General features: G+C 33.5%; 1 protein-coding gene across 1 annotated transcript; it reads right to left on the minus strand.

Moving 5' to 3' along the window:
- Positions 1-5,645: 5,645 nt before the first annotated feature.
- On the minus strand, positions 5,646-5,876 carry K441DRAFT_573236 (uncharacterized protein; the record flags this gene model as incomplete). The annotated part of the gene is made up of 2 exons (XM_067644049.1): positions 5,646-5,753; positions 5,805-5,876. Coding segments are annotated over 2 exons (180 nt in total), but the record flags the coding sequence as incomplete, so codon positions are not given.
- Positions 5,877-12,859: the final 6,983 nt, after the last annotated feature.

Here is a 12,859-nt window from a genome sequence, read left to right on the forward strand (position 1 = left end):
TACTATAGTAAAGGGACATTATTACGCTATAAAAGGAGGCTCTCTATAAATTAGGCGCGAAGGCGACGATATAAACGTAATTTATAGGTAGGAGGGGTCCCAAATGTTTAAAGGTAGCTATAGTACATAACTTGTATAGAATTATAGTAAAGCTTAACGTGTGCGCAGAGTTATAGTTGCTTAAAGTCAAAGTACTACTTATATTTTCCGATATAGTGGGTTTTCCGCGACCCGGGGATAGACGCTATACTTTACTGTCCTCCTTCGGAGTAGTATAGATAACTTACACCTAGGCCAGATAAACTAGCTAATTAAGATTAATTTACTAGTAGTAATGCTGCTCCTTATATTATAAAATTTCTCCCGCTTAAGGGAGTCTATTATTAGTTGTTTAAAGCTTAGGGAAATACCTAAAGCCTTTTTAAGCACAACTACCATATTTATAAGCGAAATTTAGTAGCCTATTTTAGGTGTAAAGGAAGGAAAGAAAAATTTAGTCTAACTACTACCTAATATTTAGAGATCTGGTATAGGAATAATTTTAATAGTCGCTAGAACTAAGGACTATAATTGGGTTCTATACGGACCTAAAACTAGTCTACTTATTAGTTGGTGTAGTATTTAAACCCATAGAGCCCGTTTCTAGGTCCCCTATTTTTAGCCGTTAGAGGTAAGAGTGGTGTAGCCAGGTATAAATACATCGTTTTTTTTAATTAGTCTCTTTAAGTTTTAGCCCTATTTTAAAGTTTACGTATAGAATATTCCTAGCCTTCTAAAAGAAAGCAATTTAAATATATAAAACTATATTCTAGAGTCTAGAATAGGTTGAGCCCTATAATACAGAAGTGTATTCTAAATAAAAAGTAGGTATAATATTCTCGTAAGAGGATAAAAAGCTTCTAAATACTTGTCTTTTAAACCTCTAAGAGGCGGGGAAGTTGTGGGTATAGTAATCGCCGGTATTATGTTTATTATTATACTGCTTACTCTTTATATATATTTGCGTTGTTAGAAGCGCGCTATACACAATAGAAGCCTTAAAGTTAGTTTTAGTATAGTTTCGCAGCAAGCCTAGTAACGGATAGCTTATCTATAGATATTATTAGTTGGTAGTAAAATACTAATCCTATATATATTCTTACCTACTATAAATATGCAGTTGTCCCTAATTTAAGAAAAAAAGTTATTAAGCCCTAGATGTATATATATACCTCTATTAAACTAAATCGGATTTCCTTACTACCATTTTATTACTGTCTTTAAGACTAGAACCTAATATCTTACTACCCCGCTACTTATAATTGTATATCTTATTAAATGTCTTATTAAATATCTTATTACCTGTTTCTATTACTAATTACTAACTCTTAAATCTTAAGCGGACGGCTTATAGTCGTATTCACACTATTTTTGTAAAGATTACTATATTGCTATAAACTTATAGGGAGCGTGCCGGCAGCCTACTTAGGTAGCCCCCTTATATAAAAAGACCAACTATACTACAGATAGATTAGGCTAAAGGGCGCCGATTTATGCGAAGACAAGTTACTAGAATATTTAATAAGCCTTTAGACTTTTATTATATATATTACGGCACTATTATAGACCCTAGTTAGGGGCTCGGCTAAGCCTTAGCGCCATATATATAGACGTGTCCTTTTATTAGCGACTTAGTTAATTAAGGCACGAGCACGGCAAAAGGGATACGTAAGCCTATATAAATGGTAGTCTATAAACGAGGATCTAAAGCTAGAGAAAGGAAAGGAGAAGAAAAGTAGCGCCGGCTAAAGTAGGGTTCTTTTATGCGGTCCTCTAGTTATGTAACTATAAAGTTTTGCCAATTTCTGCTAGTGCTATAATACCTTTCCTTGACCTTCTTCCAGACCTTGTCTTAGAATTCTCGTTTACTAGCTACCAATAGATTCTATTCTTTTAACTAAGCCTTTATAATATACTAACTAAGATACCTTAGAATAATAAAAATATTTTATAACAAATTATAAGTTTCCTTAGTAGTGGCATAAGAAAGTGCTATTAACTTTAACGCAACAATTAAACGAACCAAGCTTTGCTATTTATGCTCTTTACGGAACCGTGGCGGATAAGTAAGAAGAAAGTTTTATATTTATTATACACCTATATAGCGAGAATATTACTACTTTACCTATTCTATAGTTTAAATGTTAAAATATTAGGAAAATAAAAAAACCTAAACTTCGTATAACGATATAATAAGACCTTTCTACTTTCTTTTAGGAAGGTAATATAATAACCGGCCCTGCCATTGTTATAAGAGTTAGATCATTGACATTATTAAGCTACTACACTATTACTACAGCGAAAGTTACTCTGTTTATTTCTTGTGGCATATAAACAGTCCCCCTTCTAAGGGTGGTAATATTTAGAGGTGTATATACTAGCATGTTAAGCTAATTAACCCATCTAATAAAAAGTTACTTGCCTTCTTTAGCAATAAATGGTATTTGCATTAAATCCTACGTAAACTCACTCTCTAATAGTCTGTTAGTGCTGTTACTAAATACTCTACCAGTTAATTGTGCAATAGTTAGTCTTAGTAAAATAGGCAATAAGACTTTAACCGGGCAAAATCCAGAAATAATAAATAAAAGAGCAAGATTATATGCCCATATATTGCTAATCCCGGTATTAAATAGAGCCGGATTAGGTACTTCGTCCTAGATATAATAAAAAAATGCATTATAGCGGGATTTAATAGTAAGTATTAATAATACCGATCTTAAAAGCAGAGGATTAGTAACTGCGAGTTATTTAGTAAATTTAATAGTGGCTCTAATACTTACTAAGGTTATAAGATAGGTAAGTCTAAAGAACCCCTTAGTTGAATTTATTAGGAAGAAGTAATTATAAGGAGAAATTAATGGTACGTTATAGGCCTTAAGCAAGTTTATAAGGCTTTTAAGGTGGACCTCTTCTTACTATAAGAGTATTAGGTAATATTTCTAGACTTTAAAGTAGTAGTATACTTACAGCAGCAATCTTACTAACAACATCAATAGCATTATTAGGATATTCATTCATTCCCCACTTTATAATTTCCGTTAAGCCAGTATTAAAAAAGGACGCCTCTAAATTTTCAAGGAAGTGCGCTAATTAAAGTTCTTTAATCGCACCCGCAGATATTATGGTTGGTACCCCACTGTTCGGCGGACCACTACCTACTATAGCTGTAGTATTAGAATAAAGGGGCGCCGCGGTAGTAAAGCTTCCTAGAGCAATAGAAGTTATATAAAGGAGAGCATTAATATCCGTAAAAGGGTATATAGTTGCGGTCGAAATAACTATAGAGTATAATTTGCAACTCTAAAACCTACTAGATTTATAGGATATATAGTAAGAAATCCCTTTACTATTTCTAATTTCTATTTTAACCCTTAAATTTTAAGTTATAGGGGTCTGCTTTAGGGCACCCTAAGGAGTTATTTATAGTAGGGTCCCCATTTTAGGACCCTTAAATTATCTTAAGCAGCTTGGCAAAGTACATTGCCTTAATATAATAGTTATTAATAGGGGTAATACCTTATATTAAATTGTGTTTAATAGACACTTTATTACCTATCGCTTTATTATACTAACTAATCTCTCGTTTTACCTATTCTAAGGATTAAGTTTTGTTTATCCGTTAGTTACTAATATTGCGTAATTATAAGCACGTTATTAGCTAACTCGGAAACTGCCGTATATACGATTTACAAGCCACTAGCCCGTCCGCCTATTTATAGCAAGTTTGTTTATTTTACTAGCAGCATTAATATAGGTTCTGCTACTAACTAGCAAGCCAAAGTAACGTTATCCCTCTTATATCTTCCTATTACTTTTTTTAACCCGCGCCGTAATAATTAGTATAAAGATTAGATATAGGAAATTTCTAATCTATAGTTCCGCGAGCATATTAAGTGGGAGCTTAATTATTTAGACCGCGCTAACGTTATTGCAATATTCTTTAATAAGAATAGCATATCGCCAATTAGCCTTCTTAAGCTTAGTCTATATGCTCTTAGTTATAAAATAGTTGTTTACTGCCTTAAAGGTTACTAGAGACGCGGTAATATGCAGATTATTTATAACAGGTTCAATATCTAGCTCGTAAAGAATTTAGAAGAGTTTATTAAAGAGACTAGAAAGATGTTAAAGATCTAACTAAATATACTACTAGAGATATCCTTAGTTTTATAATAATTAGGATGGCAATAATAAGATAGATTAGATTTATTTATTAGCTTAATATATTTAGTATCTTTTTTAACCTCTAAAGCTTATTTAATCTAATTGTGGTATTTATTCATCACAAATACCCGATACTTAAGGATTTGTAAAGAAGAGGCCTAGTGGAACGTAGTAGAGCCTAAAGGGGGGGATTATAAGACGGAAGCAGTAAATACGACCCCTTTATTAGATAAGCGATAATACCCTAGCTCCGCAAGGCTGCTAGGGCTAAATTCGGGTCCTTAGGATAAATATAGACTTATTTACTTAGTGGCAGGGCTAACAAGGTAAGTGAAATCTAATATTAGTTAATAAGCGATATTAATAAGCTAATTATATTCCTTAATAAACACTTCGTCCTATATTTGGCTTAATTAAAGAGTACTAGCGTACCTATTAAGTGTTTATAAAGGTAATATTATAGCCCAAATTATTATATAAGTAAATAAACTTATTCTCCGTAACACTTAGATGTTATTATAGCAGCTATCTACCAAGTATAAGTATTAGAGCGTAACGCTCTACCTAAATAGGAAGGGGTGGGAGGATTAGCGCTCATCGTGTTAGTTATATATAGCACTAGTAATACCGTATATATATTAGCAAAAGGATCTATTATATACGCTGCTATTAAAGCATAAGTTAAAAACGAGGGTAAGTAATATACGGGATTAAAAGTAAAATAGTAAGGGTAGGTAGCGTAGCAAGAAGAGGGTAAAGCACGCGACTAAAGTAAGTAGTAAGATGGGGGTGCGCGATAAGGAACTAGGCAATAGGAAATAATTAGCGATCTATATTATAATAGTAATAGTAATATAAATCTAAATAGGGTAAATATAGAGGAGACGGAAGACAGGAGGATTAGAGGTATAATATTAGTGGGTAAAAGGTTAATTTTTAATGGCTAAGATATAGATATTAAAAAACTGGTCTATTTCACTTATTCTAAACACTAATATACTACTCTTATATTTCTCTTACTTCGTAATAATCCACTAGGTTAAGTTACTTTAGTCTTAGGCATAAAAGCGGTAACTACTACTTTATAATTACGGATAAATTGCTAATAAGGAAATTTTAACCTCTTAACGGTACCTATAATAAGAAGAAAGAAAGCGAGATCTAATATTAACTTCGAACACTAATTAGACGTACCCTCTTATAAACGGCTTTTATAATCACGCCGGCTAATATCCTAGTTTAAGAAGCCTTACTTTATTATTTAAATAGCCACGTATAAGGTCCTATAGATAATCTTATAGCTTATCGCTTCCTAATACTATAAACGGTTAGCAGCTTAAGAGTGGCATAAGGTAGGAAATCTTACCTATAACTAGCATTTCTCCTTACTTCTCTGCCTCGTTTTGCACCCTTTTAATATATTTTCCTGCCCTCTTTTTTTAAAGAATTATCTCTAGGTTCGCAGAGCCTTTATATACTATAGCACGTTTACCAAATAATACCCTGCCCCTCCCCCCTAATCTAATATAGATTAAGATGCCAAGGATCTATTTTAAGTTAGCGTAAGCTATAACAATAATATTATTTAAGCTACTAACATAACCATTATCCAAGGTGTCGTTAGTTAGAGCATTATTAAGTAAAGACTGTACTACGATTCCAATATCTATATATTATAAGATTCGAATTTATAAACTACAATTTAGGGCTTACTAATAGTCTCCAATTGCTATACTAAATAGACTCGCTAGGTGCGAGTCTTATAAGCATTATACCTATATATTAGCTAAGTAAGGTAAGGCAACTACGCGGCTATGCCGAAACCGCTTACTATTATAAGAACAGTTTTATAATCGCCTACTAGTGCGCTAATCCCGTATAGCCCGCTAAACAGAGCTAGATAGGGCGGTCCGCCGTAATAGGTCTTGCTATAATATAGTAATCTCTAGGTTAAGCCTCTATAAGGTTCTATAAACAGATCTAAAGAATTCTATTTCCCTTCTAACTAGGACGTTACAGTAAAAGAATAAGTTTGTAGAAAGGACTAAAAACTTACTACTAGAATCTACAGACCTATATACTACCCTGCTTTAATTCTTAACAATTAAAATAAACTTAAATATATCTTAATAATATTATTAATATAACTAATATAAGCTCGAGAACAGCCGGAGCCTATAGCCCTATTTTAGTAAATAAGGAATCCAGACTACAGAAGAAGGGTTAAAAGAAATATTATTGCAAAGATATAGATATATAGCCGAGGAGGGAGCGGCTTTAATATTAAGTGCCGCTAAATAAAATAGGTAGAAAGGATTACTAATACTTAGTATACGCGGATAAATATTTCGTATAATAGCCTATAAAGAAAAGGATAAGAGAGTAGGAGAAGAAAGCACAGTAATAATCCCCCCTATGCAGTATTAGATATGGTTAGTAAGGCATTAGTTCTATAAAAAGGGGGAAGAGGGGGTAAGGCTTATAATAACTCCCCACATATTCTCCGCTATACGTAAAGGGAAAGAGTTTCAGCTAGCTATTACCGTAAGAACGTAAAAGAGTAGAAGGACGAACGATATTATCCTAACTAAGCGATAAACTCGTTAGTATATATTTAGAGAAACCCTAAGTATATCTATAAGAAAGTTAAGATAAGGACTAGTAAAAAGTAAAATTATATTAATTAATAAGAGATTTACAGCTTATAAACCGGCTATCTAAATATCCTAGACTTTAAAGCTAATATAAAACGCATTTACCGTAATATAAAATAACTATAAAAGGATATTAGCCCGACTCTATGGACCTAAATATTAATAGCGGCAGATTAGCTGCGGATAGGTAAGATATTAAGATACTAGAAGAGAAGTAGTTTTTAAAAGTAACTATATATAGGGACGGAAGTAAACAAGGATAAGAAAAGTAAAGATGCCACCTATAGCTATAGTATACACTTAGGTGATTTCCATAATAATCAGACTATTATTTAAGGGCGGAAGAAAAAGGAATTAGCAAAGTATGGTAAAAATTAGCGGAAAACTCGTTAATTTAAGGGATGCCTAAAAATCCGTTAAAGGCAAAAATAAAAAGGGACCAGAATTAAAAACCTGGCGAGAGGCCTAGAACTAAAAACCTAGTAAGAGGTTTAGAACCAGGTCTAGAACTAGGAACCTAATAATAAACCTAGTAATAGAATCCTAGTCACTAGCTAGAATTAAGTGAAAACATTACTACTTTATTAGCTATTAATACAGGTAATCTAGCAAAATTTCTAAGTATACTCGCGAGATAAAAAACGTTTAAGAAGAGCTACCTATTCTAGTGGATACTTATAACCTATACGCGCCCTAATAGTGGCGAAAGATACCAATCCCGTAAGCACTTCTTTTTGCTAAGGAAGTTGCAATAATAGATACTAGAGAATATTAGTAGATAACAGTATAGGAAATAAAGCTCTAACGTACCTCTATTAACTTAATAACTAAAGTAATAGAGGTTATCTTAAAGAGGAATCCGGCGGCGTTAGAGTCGGGCGGCTAATAACGCAGGTTATCTACGCCAATAGCTCGCTCCTCTTTAACGTATCCCTGTATTAGTTCTATAATAATATCACTTAGCGCTCTAATACCTTAAGGTTTAGCATTTTATAATGGGCGGGTATAGCAGTATTCTTAATACACTATAACATTTTATTAGTAAAGGCGGTTTTAAAACTAAGTAATTACTAACCGATTTTTACATCTCTATATAAATAAATAAGTATATTTAAACAACTTAATAAACTATGCTTTAATCCTTTTATTATAAGGTACGCAAGCCCGTTAAGTATCTACTATAGTTAATACCCTACTTAATAGTTATTACGCTATTGGGTTTTTACCTATCTAAGTATTACAGCTAAGTAAATTTCGTTAAGGAGAGGATTACTAGCAACGTAGTACAAAGAGTAGGCTATAAACTTAAAAATAATATAGGAAGTCTCCTTAAATCTAAAAACCTTAAGAGTAGAGATAAAGTTGGCGTATTATATCTATTAGAACTTACAGAGCTTTTCTTTAATATTAGGTCCTAAAAAACTCTACACTATAACGAGATTTAATAGGGGATCTTTCCGCTTACTTCTTACTGTAATAACATTAGACGGATAATCTCTTCTCTTAGCCACTATAACCTAATCTTTAATACCAAGTTATAGCTAATAGGTCTTCTTATAAATCCTCTATAGAGATCTATATTTTATTCTTACATATTTATATACCCTAACCCCAGATTTAATAGCTTTAGGAAGTCTAAAATGCTATAGGCCAGTCTTAAAATCCACATCATCCCTATTTAGGGAGTAGAGTCTTTTCCTGGCTAAAGCATCGCGATTATAAGGGGTGTTACCTTCTATAAGTTAATTAAGGAAGCCGGTCTAGAAACGTGTCTTAAGTCCCTCCTAGTACTTCCAAATCGATCTATATATAGCGTTTTTTAGGCGTGGAAATTATCCTAAGCGGTATATAATAATAGGAAAGTCTGTTTTCCGATAATATTATTAGCTAGAGAATAAATGCAAAGGACAGATTTATACCTCTTATAATTTACTAAAGGAAAAAAGCGATAAATATAATAGGGGTCCGGAATTAGACCCCTAGGTTTCTATTTAAAGCATAGAAGGAACTTATAGTAGGTAACAAATTTAGAATAGTAAGTACTACGGATAAGAGGCTATAAGTAGCCTGTTCTCCTAGGCGGATTATACATTCCTTCTAAAGAGTTATCTTAAGATATAATGGTATAATTCCTCTAATAGGAGCAAAGACTCATAATAGAGAGGAGCATTAGTTAAAGAGGCGCGGCTAGCATTAAGATTAAGTTGCCACACTTTCCATTTAAGGGAGCTAGTAATAATAATATTAAAAGACTTAAGAAGTTTAAAAAAAGAATAATTGCCGTTAATTATTCCTATTAATCTACTAAGAGGTAGCTATTAGATCCACATAATAGCTACCTAAAGCTAGATTTTCCGGCCGATTTCTATTTAGAATAAAAAATACTAAGTCCTAGTAGCCACAGAAGTCCTTCCTCTAGAAGTTTAGCGCTAAACTATAGATTATATCTCGCATATAAAGTATCCTTACACTTACTTCTTAACAGAGCTTAACTATAAAAGAGAGTACTAAAGTAGCTCTAGATACTATAAGGTAAAGGTTTTATCTACAGGCGTTTTAAATTACTAATTATATTCTATACAAAACCTCTACAATCTTAATTATATTAGATTATAGATTTTATATTACACTTACGTTTAGAGGCGCTTTACAAACTTCTTCTTAAGGCTGTGTTAACAAAAGTACCGCGTTTAAATCTATAGTAATGAGATATATTAGGCGCGGTAGAAAGAAGGCAAAATAGGTAAGACTTAGACTAGACCATTATTCTCCAAATATAACTATTTGTTAAACTAGTTACTAGACGTAACTACTCCAGATATAGCTATTTTAGATATAGCTGTTAAATATAGCATTCTTACTCTCTAGATATGACTATTCTCTAGATATAGTTCTCCTATTTAGCGCTACTAAGAGGACTAATTATTTTAGGCCAATTGGGCATCCAATAATACAGACATAGTTTCCTATTTAGCGCTACCAAGAGGACCGGTTATTTTAGGCCAATTAGGCATCCGATAATTCTCCAGACGTAGCTGTTCTCTAGACGTGGTATTAAAAGGACCGGTCATTTTAGGCCAATTAGACATCCGATCTCCAGACGTAGCTATTCTCCAAATATAGTGTCCTATTTAGCGCCGCTAAGAGGACTAGTTATTTTGGGCCAATTAGACATCCGATCTCCAGACGTAGCCGTTCTTCAGACGTAGTGTCCTATTTGGCGCTGCTAAGAGGACCGGTCATTTTAGGCCAATTAGACATCCGATCTCCAGACGTGGCTATTCTCAAGACGTGGCTATTCTCTAGCGTGGTTTTCCTATTTGGCGCTGCCAAGAGGACCGATTATTTTAGGCCAATTAGGCATCCAATAATTCTCTAGACATAACTATTCTCTAAACGTAGCTATTCTCTAGACGTAACTAGGATCCCTTAACTACGGTTAGCTAAAAATAGAGGGTCCCAGAATTGGGTTCTAAGGATAATATTTAAAGCGCAGCTAAAAACTTATACCAGTTATAATAAATAACCTATTCTCCTGTAGCAAATATTATTAAATAAGCCATATAGATATGTAAAACGCATAATTCCTTAAGCACGAACAAAGATTTATAGCGGAGAGGAGGATTAAGTATAGAGGTACTGCTAGTGTTAATCTTAAAGTGCTATATTTTATATGCGAAAAGGACAAAGTAAATATAGCAAGACTTAAGAATTTCTTCCGGAAGAATAGTTGCGATCGCCTAGATATTCAAAATTATCTTCCTACTGTTATTAATTAGGAGCAGCTTAACGCTGCTATTTAACTTTTGGAAACTTCTGCTAAGGCGCTAATAGGTTATCTACGTAATAATTATACAAAGCTAAACTTTCCTCCTAATTTCCGTTTAGAATGTCTCTACGGCCTATACTAGGTTTAAGCAGCTACGGAGTTCCTTCCTTTAGGAGATAAGCGCTAGATTATAGATCTATATCTTATAGGTAGGAAATTCCCGTTTTATATACGCAGTAGGCTCTAACTCTAATTATATCTAGACATTAACTATAAACTAAAGACAACTATAATTAAAGAGTACTCTTATAAGAAGAAGCCTAACGATAGTAAAATCTACTATAAAATTCGCCAGTACCAACTGTTAGGGAATGCGTACTTTGAGGAACGATAGTAGGCTTATTTAGCCGCTATATCTAACCGGAAAAAGTAGAATCTAAAGCGTATATTAAATCGCCCAAAATATAGAGCAGTATTTAACTTGCAACTAGATATTCCTAGGCTTAAAAAAGGTATAAGACTAGGCACTATATATATATAGCTTAATATAGGATATAATAAGGTAAGGATTTATATCCAGGCGCTATAAGTTGCTAATAACATTTAAATAGCCAATTCTCTATCATCTTAATTATATTAGGTATATCTAGTCTAAGATCTTTAGTAATAATAGATAGGCAATATAGAAGGTGGATAGACTTACTATAATAGCATTAAAGCTTACTGCTTTTAGAGCGTGTAGTGTAGATACTAGAGCTTTATATAGCTAGTTACGGCGCAGCCAGATCTTCGGTAATTTCAATAAGTAAGATCGTGAAGTTATATAGAGTAAAGTGCTCTCTATCTCCACTAACCACTTAATCCCTTCTTTCTTTAATTTTTTTAAGGATCTTAATTACCTATAAGGCCCGGCTAACTGCGTAAAATAACTAATACCGCTATTAGGTAAGAACTCCTTATCCTATACTTTATAGTAAATGTTCTCTAATATAAACTAGCGGATTGATTAATGTGTAATCCAAGAGTCCGAATCTAGGTTCGTATTTAGGCCAAAAAGTCTTATAGATTAAGTAGACCTTAAATGCCAACAGATATAGATAGGTGCTATACGCGATTTCCTTAAGATCCTAGCGCAGCGTAAAAAGGCGAAGGATAATTTATTAGTAAAGCCAACTAATAGTCTAAGCGAGACTGCCCTATATAAGTTTGCCGCTCTTACCTACTAATTAGGCTTTAAGTCCGACTAGATCTATAGTTTAATTTAGCGGTCTACTAACAGGGAGATCGCCTATATAGCTCTATAAGAAGCTAGAAAACCAGGCCGCTAATAATATAATCCTATTGCCTTTAAGGGCTTTATAGAGCAAATAATAGATTTCTTTTCTACCGCTTAAGAGATAATAGAGGAGGAAACGAGAGCTATAGTCAATGCTAATTATTCTAATAGGTTACTAAAGAGATGCGGGATTCTAAAAACTTACAATTATAAATAAGATAAGCTTTTACTATTTCTAGATAAGCTATACACTAATAGGGTATAAGCTAATAAGATAACGTCATTCTTCGTCCAAAGATCCGTATACCTCGCCTTTTTTAAAAAGCCGAACCGCACTAATGTTAACGGTGGTATAACTTATAGGTAAGCACAGATCCCCAAATAGGTAATACTTAAGCAAGAAAAGCTTAAGCGAGAGAGGCTTAAGCAAAAAAGACTTAAGCGGGAGAGGCTTAAGCGGGAGAGGTAGTAGTAGGCTAAACAAGAGACGCTTAACTAGAAGAGGCTTAAACACAAGAGGCTTAAATAAGAGAGGATAAAGTAGAAAAGGCTTAAATAAAAGAGAATAAAGTAGGAGAGGCTTAAACAAAAGAGGCTTAAGTAGGAGAGGCTTAAATAGAAAAGGCTTAAGCAGGAGAGACTTAAGTAGGAGAGGTTGGAACAAAAGAGGCTTAAGTAGGAGAGGCTTAAGTAGGAAAGACTTAAGTAGGAGAAGTTAAAATAGGAGAGGCTTAAGCAGAAGAGGCTTAAGTAGGAGAGGCTTAAGTAGGAGAGGTTTAAGCAGGAGAGGCTTAAGTAGGAAAAGCTTAAGTAGGAAAGGCTTAAGCAGGAAAGGCTTAAGCAGAAGAGGCTTAAGTAGGAGAGGCTTAAGCAGGAGAGGCTTAAGTAAGAAAGGCTTAAACAGAAGAGGCTTAAGTAGGAAAGGCTTAAGCAGGAGAGGCTTAAGCAGAAAAG

This window comes from Cenococcum geophilum (genome assembly GCF_001692895.1).
Source record: "Cenococcum geophilum 1.58 unplaced genomic scaffold K441scaffold_36, whole genome shotgun sequence".
NCBI classification, from domain to species: Eukaryota; Fungi; Ascomycota; class Dothideomycetes; order Gloniales; family Gloniaceae; genus Cenococcum; species Cenococcum geophilum.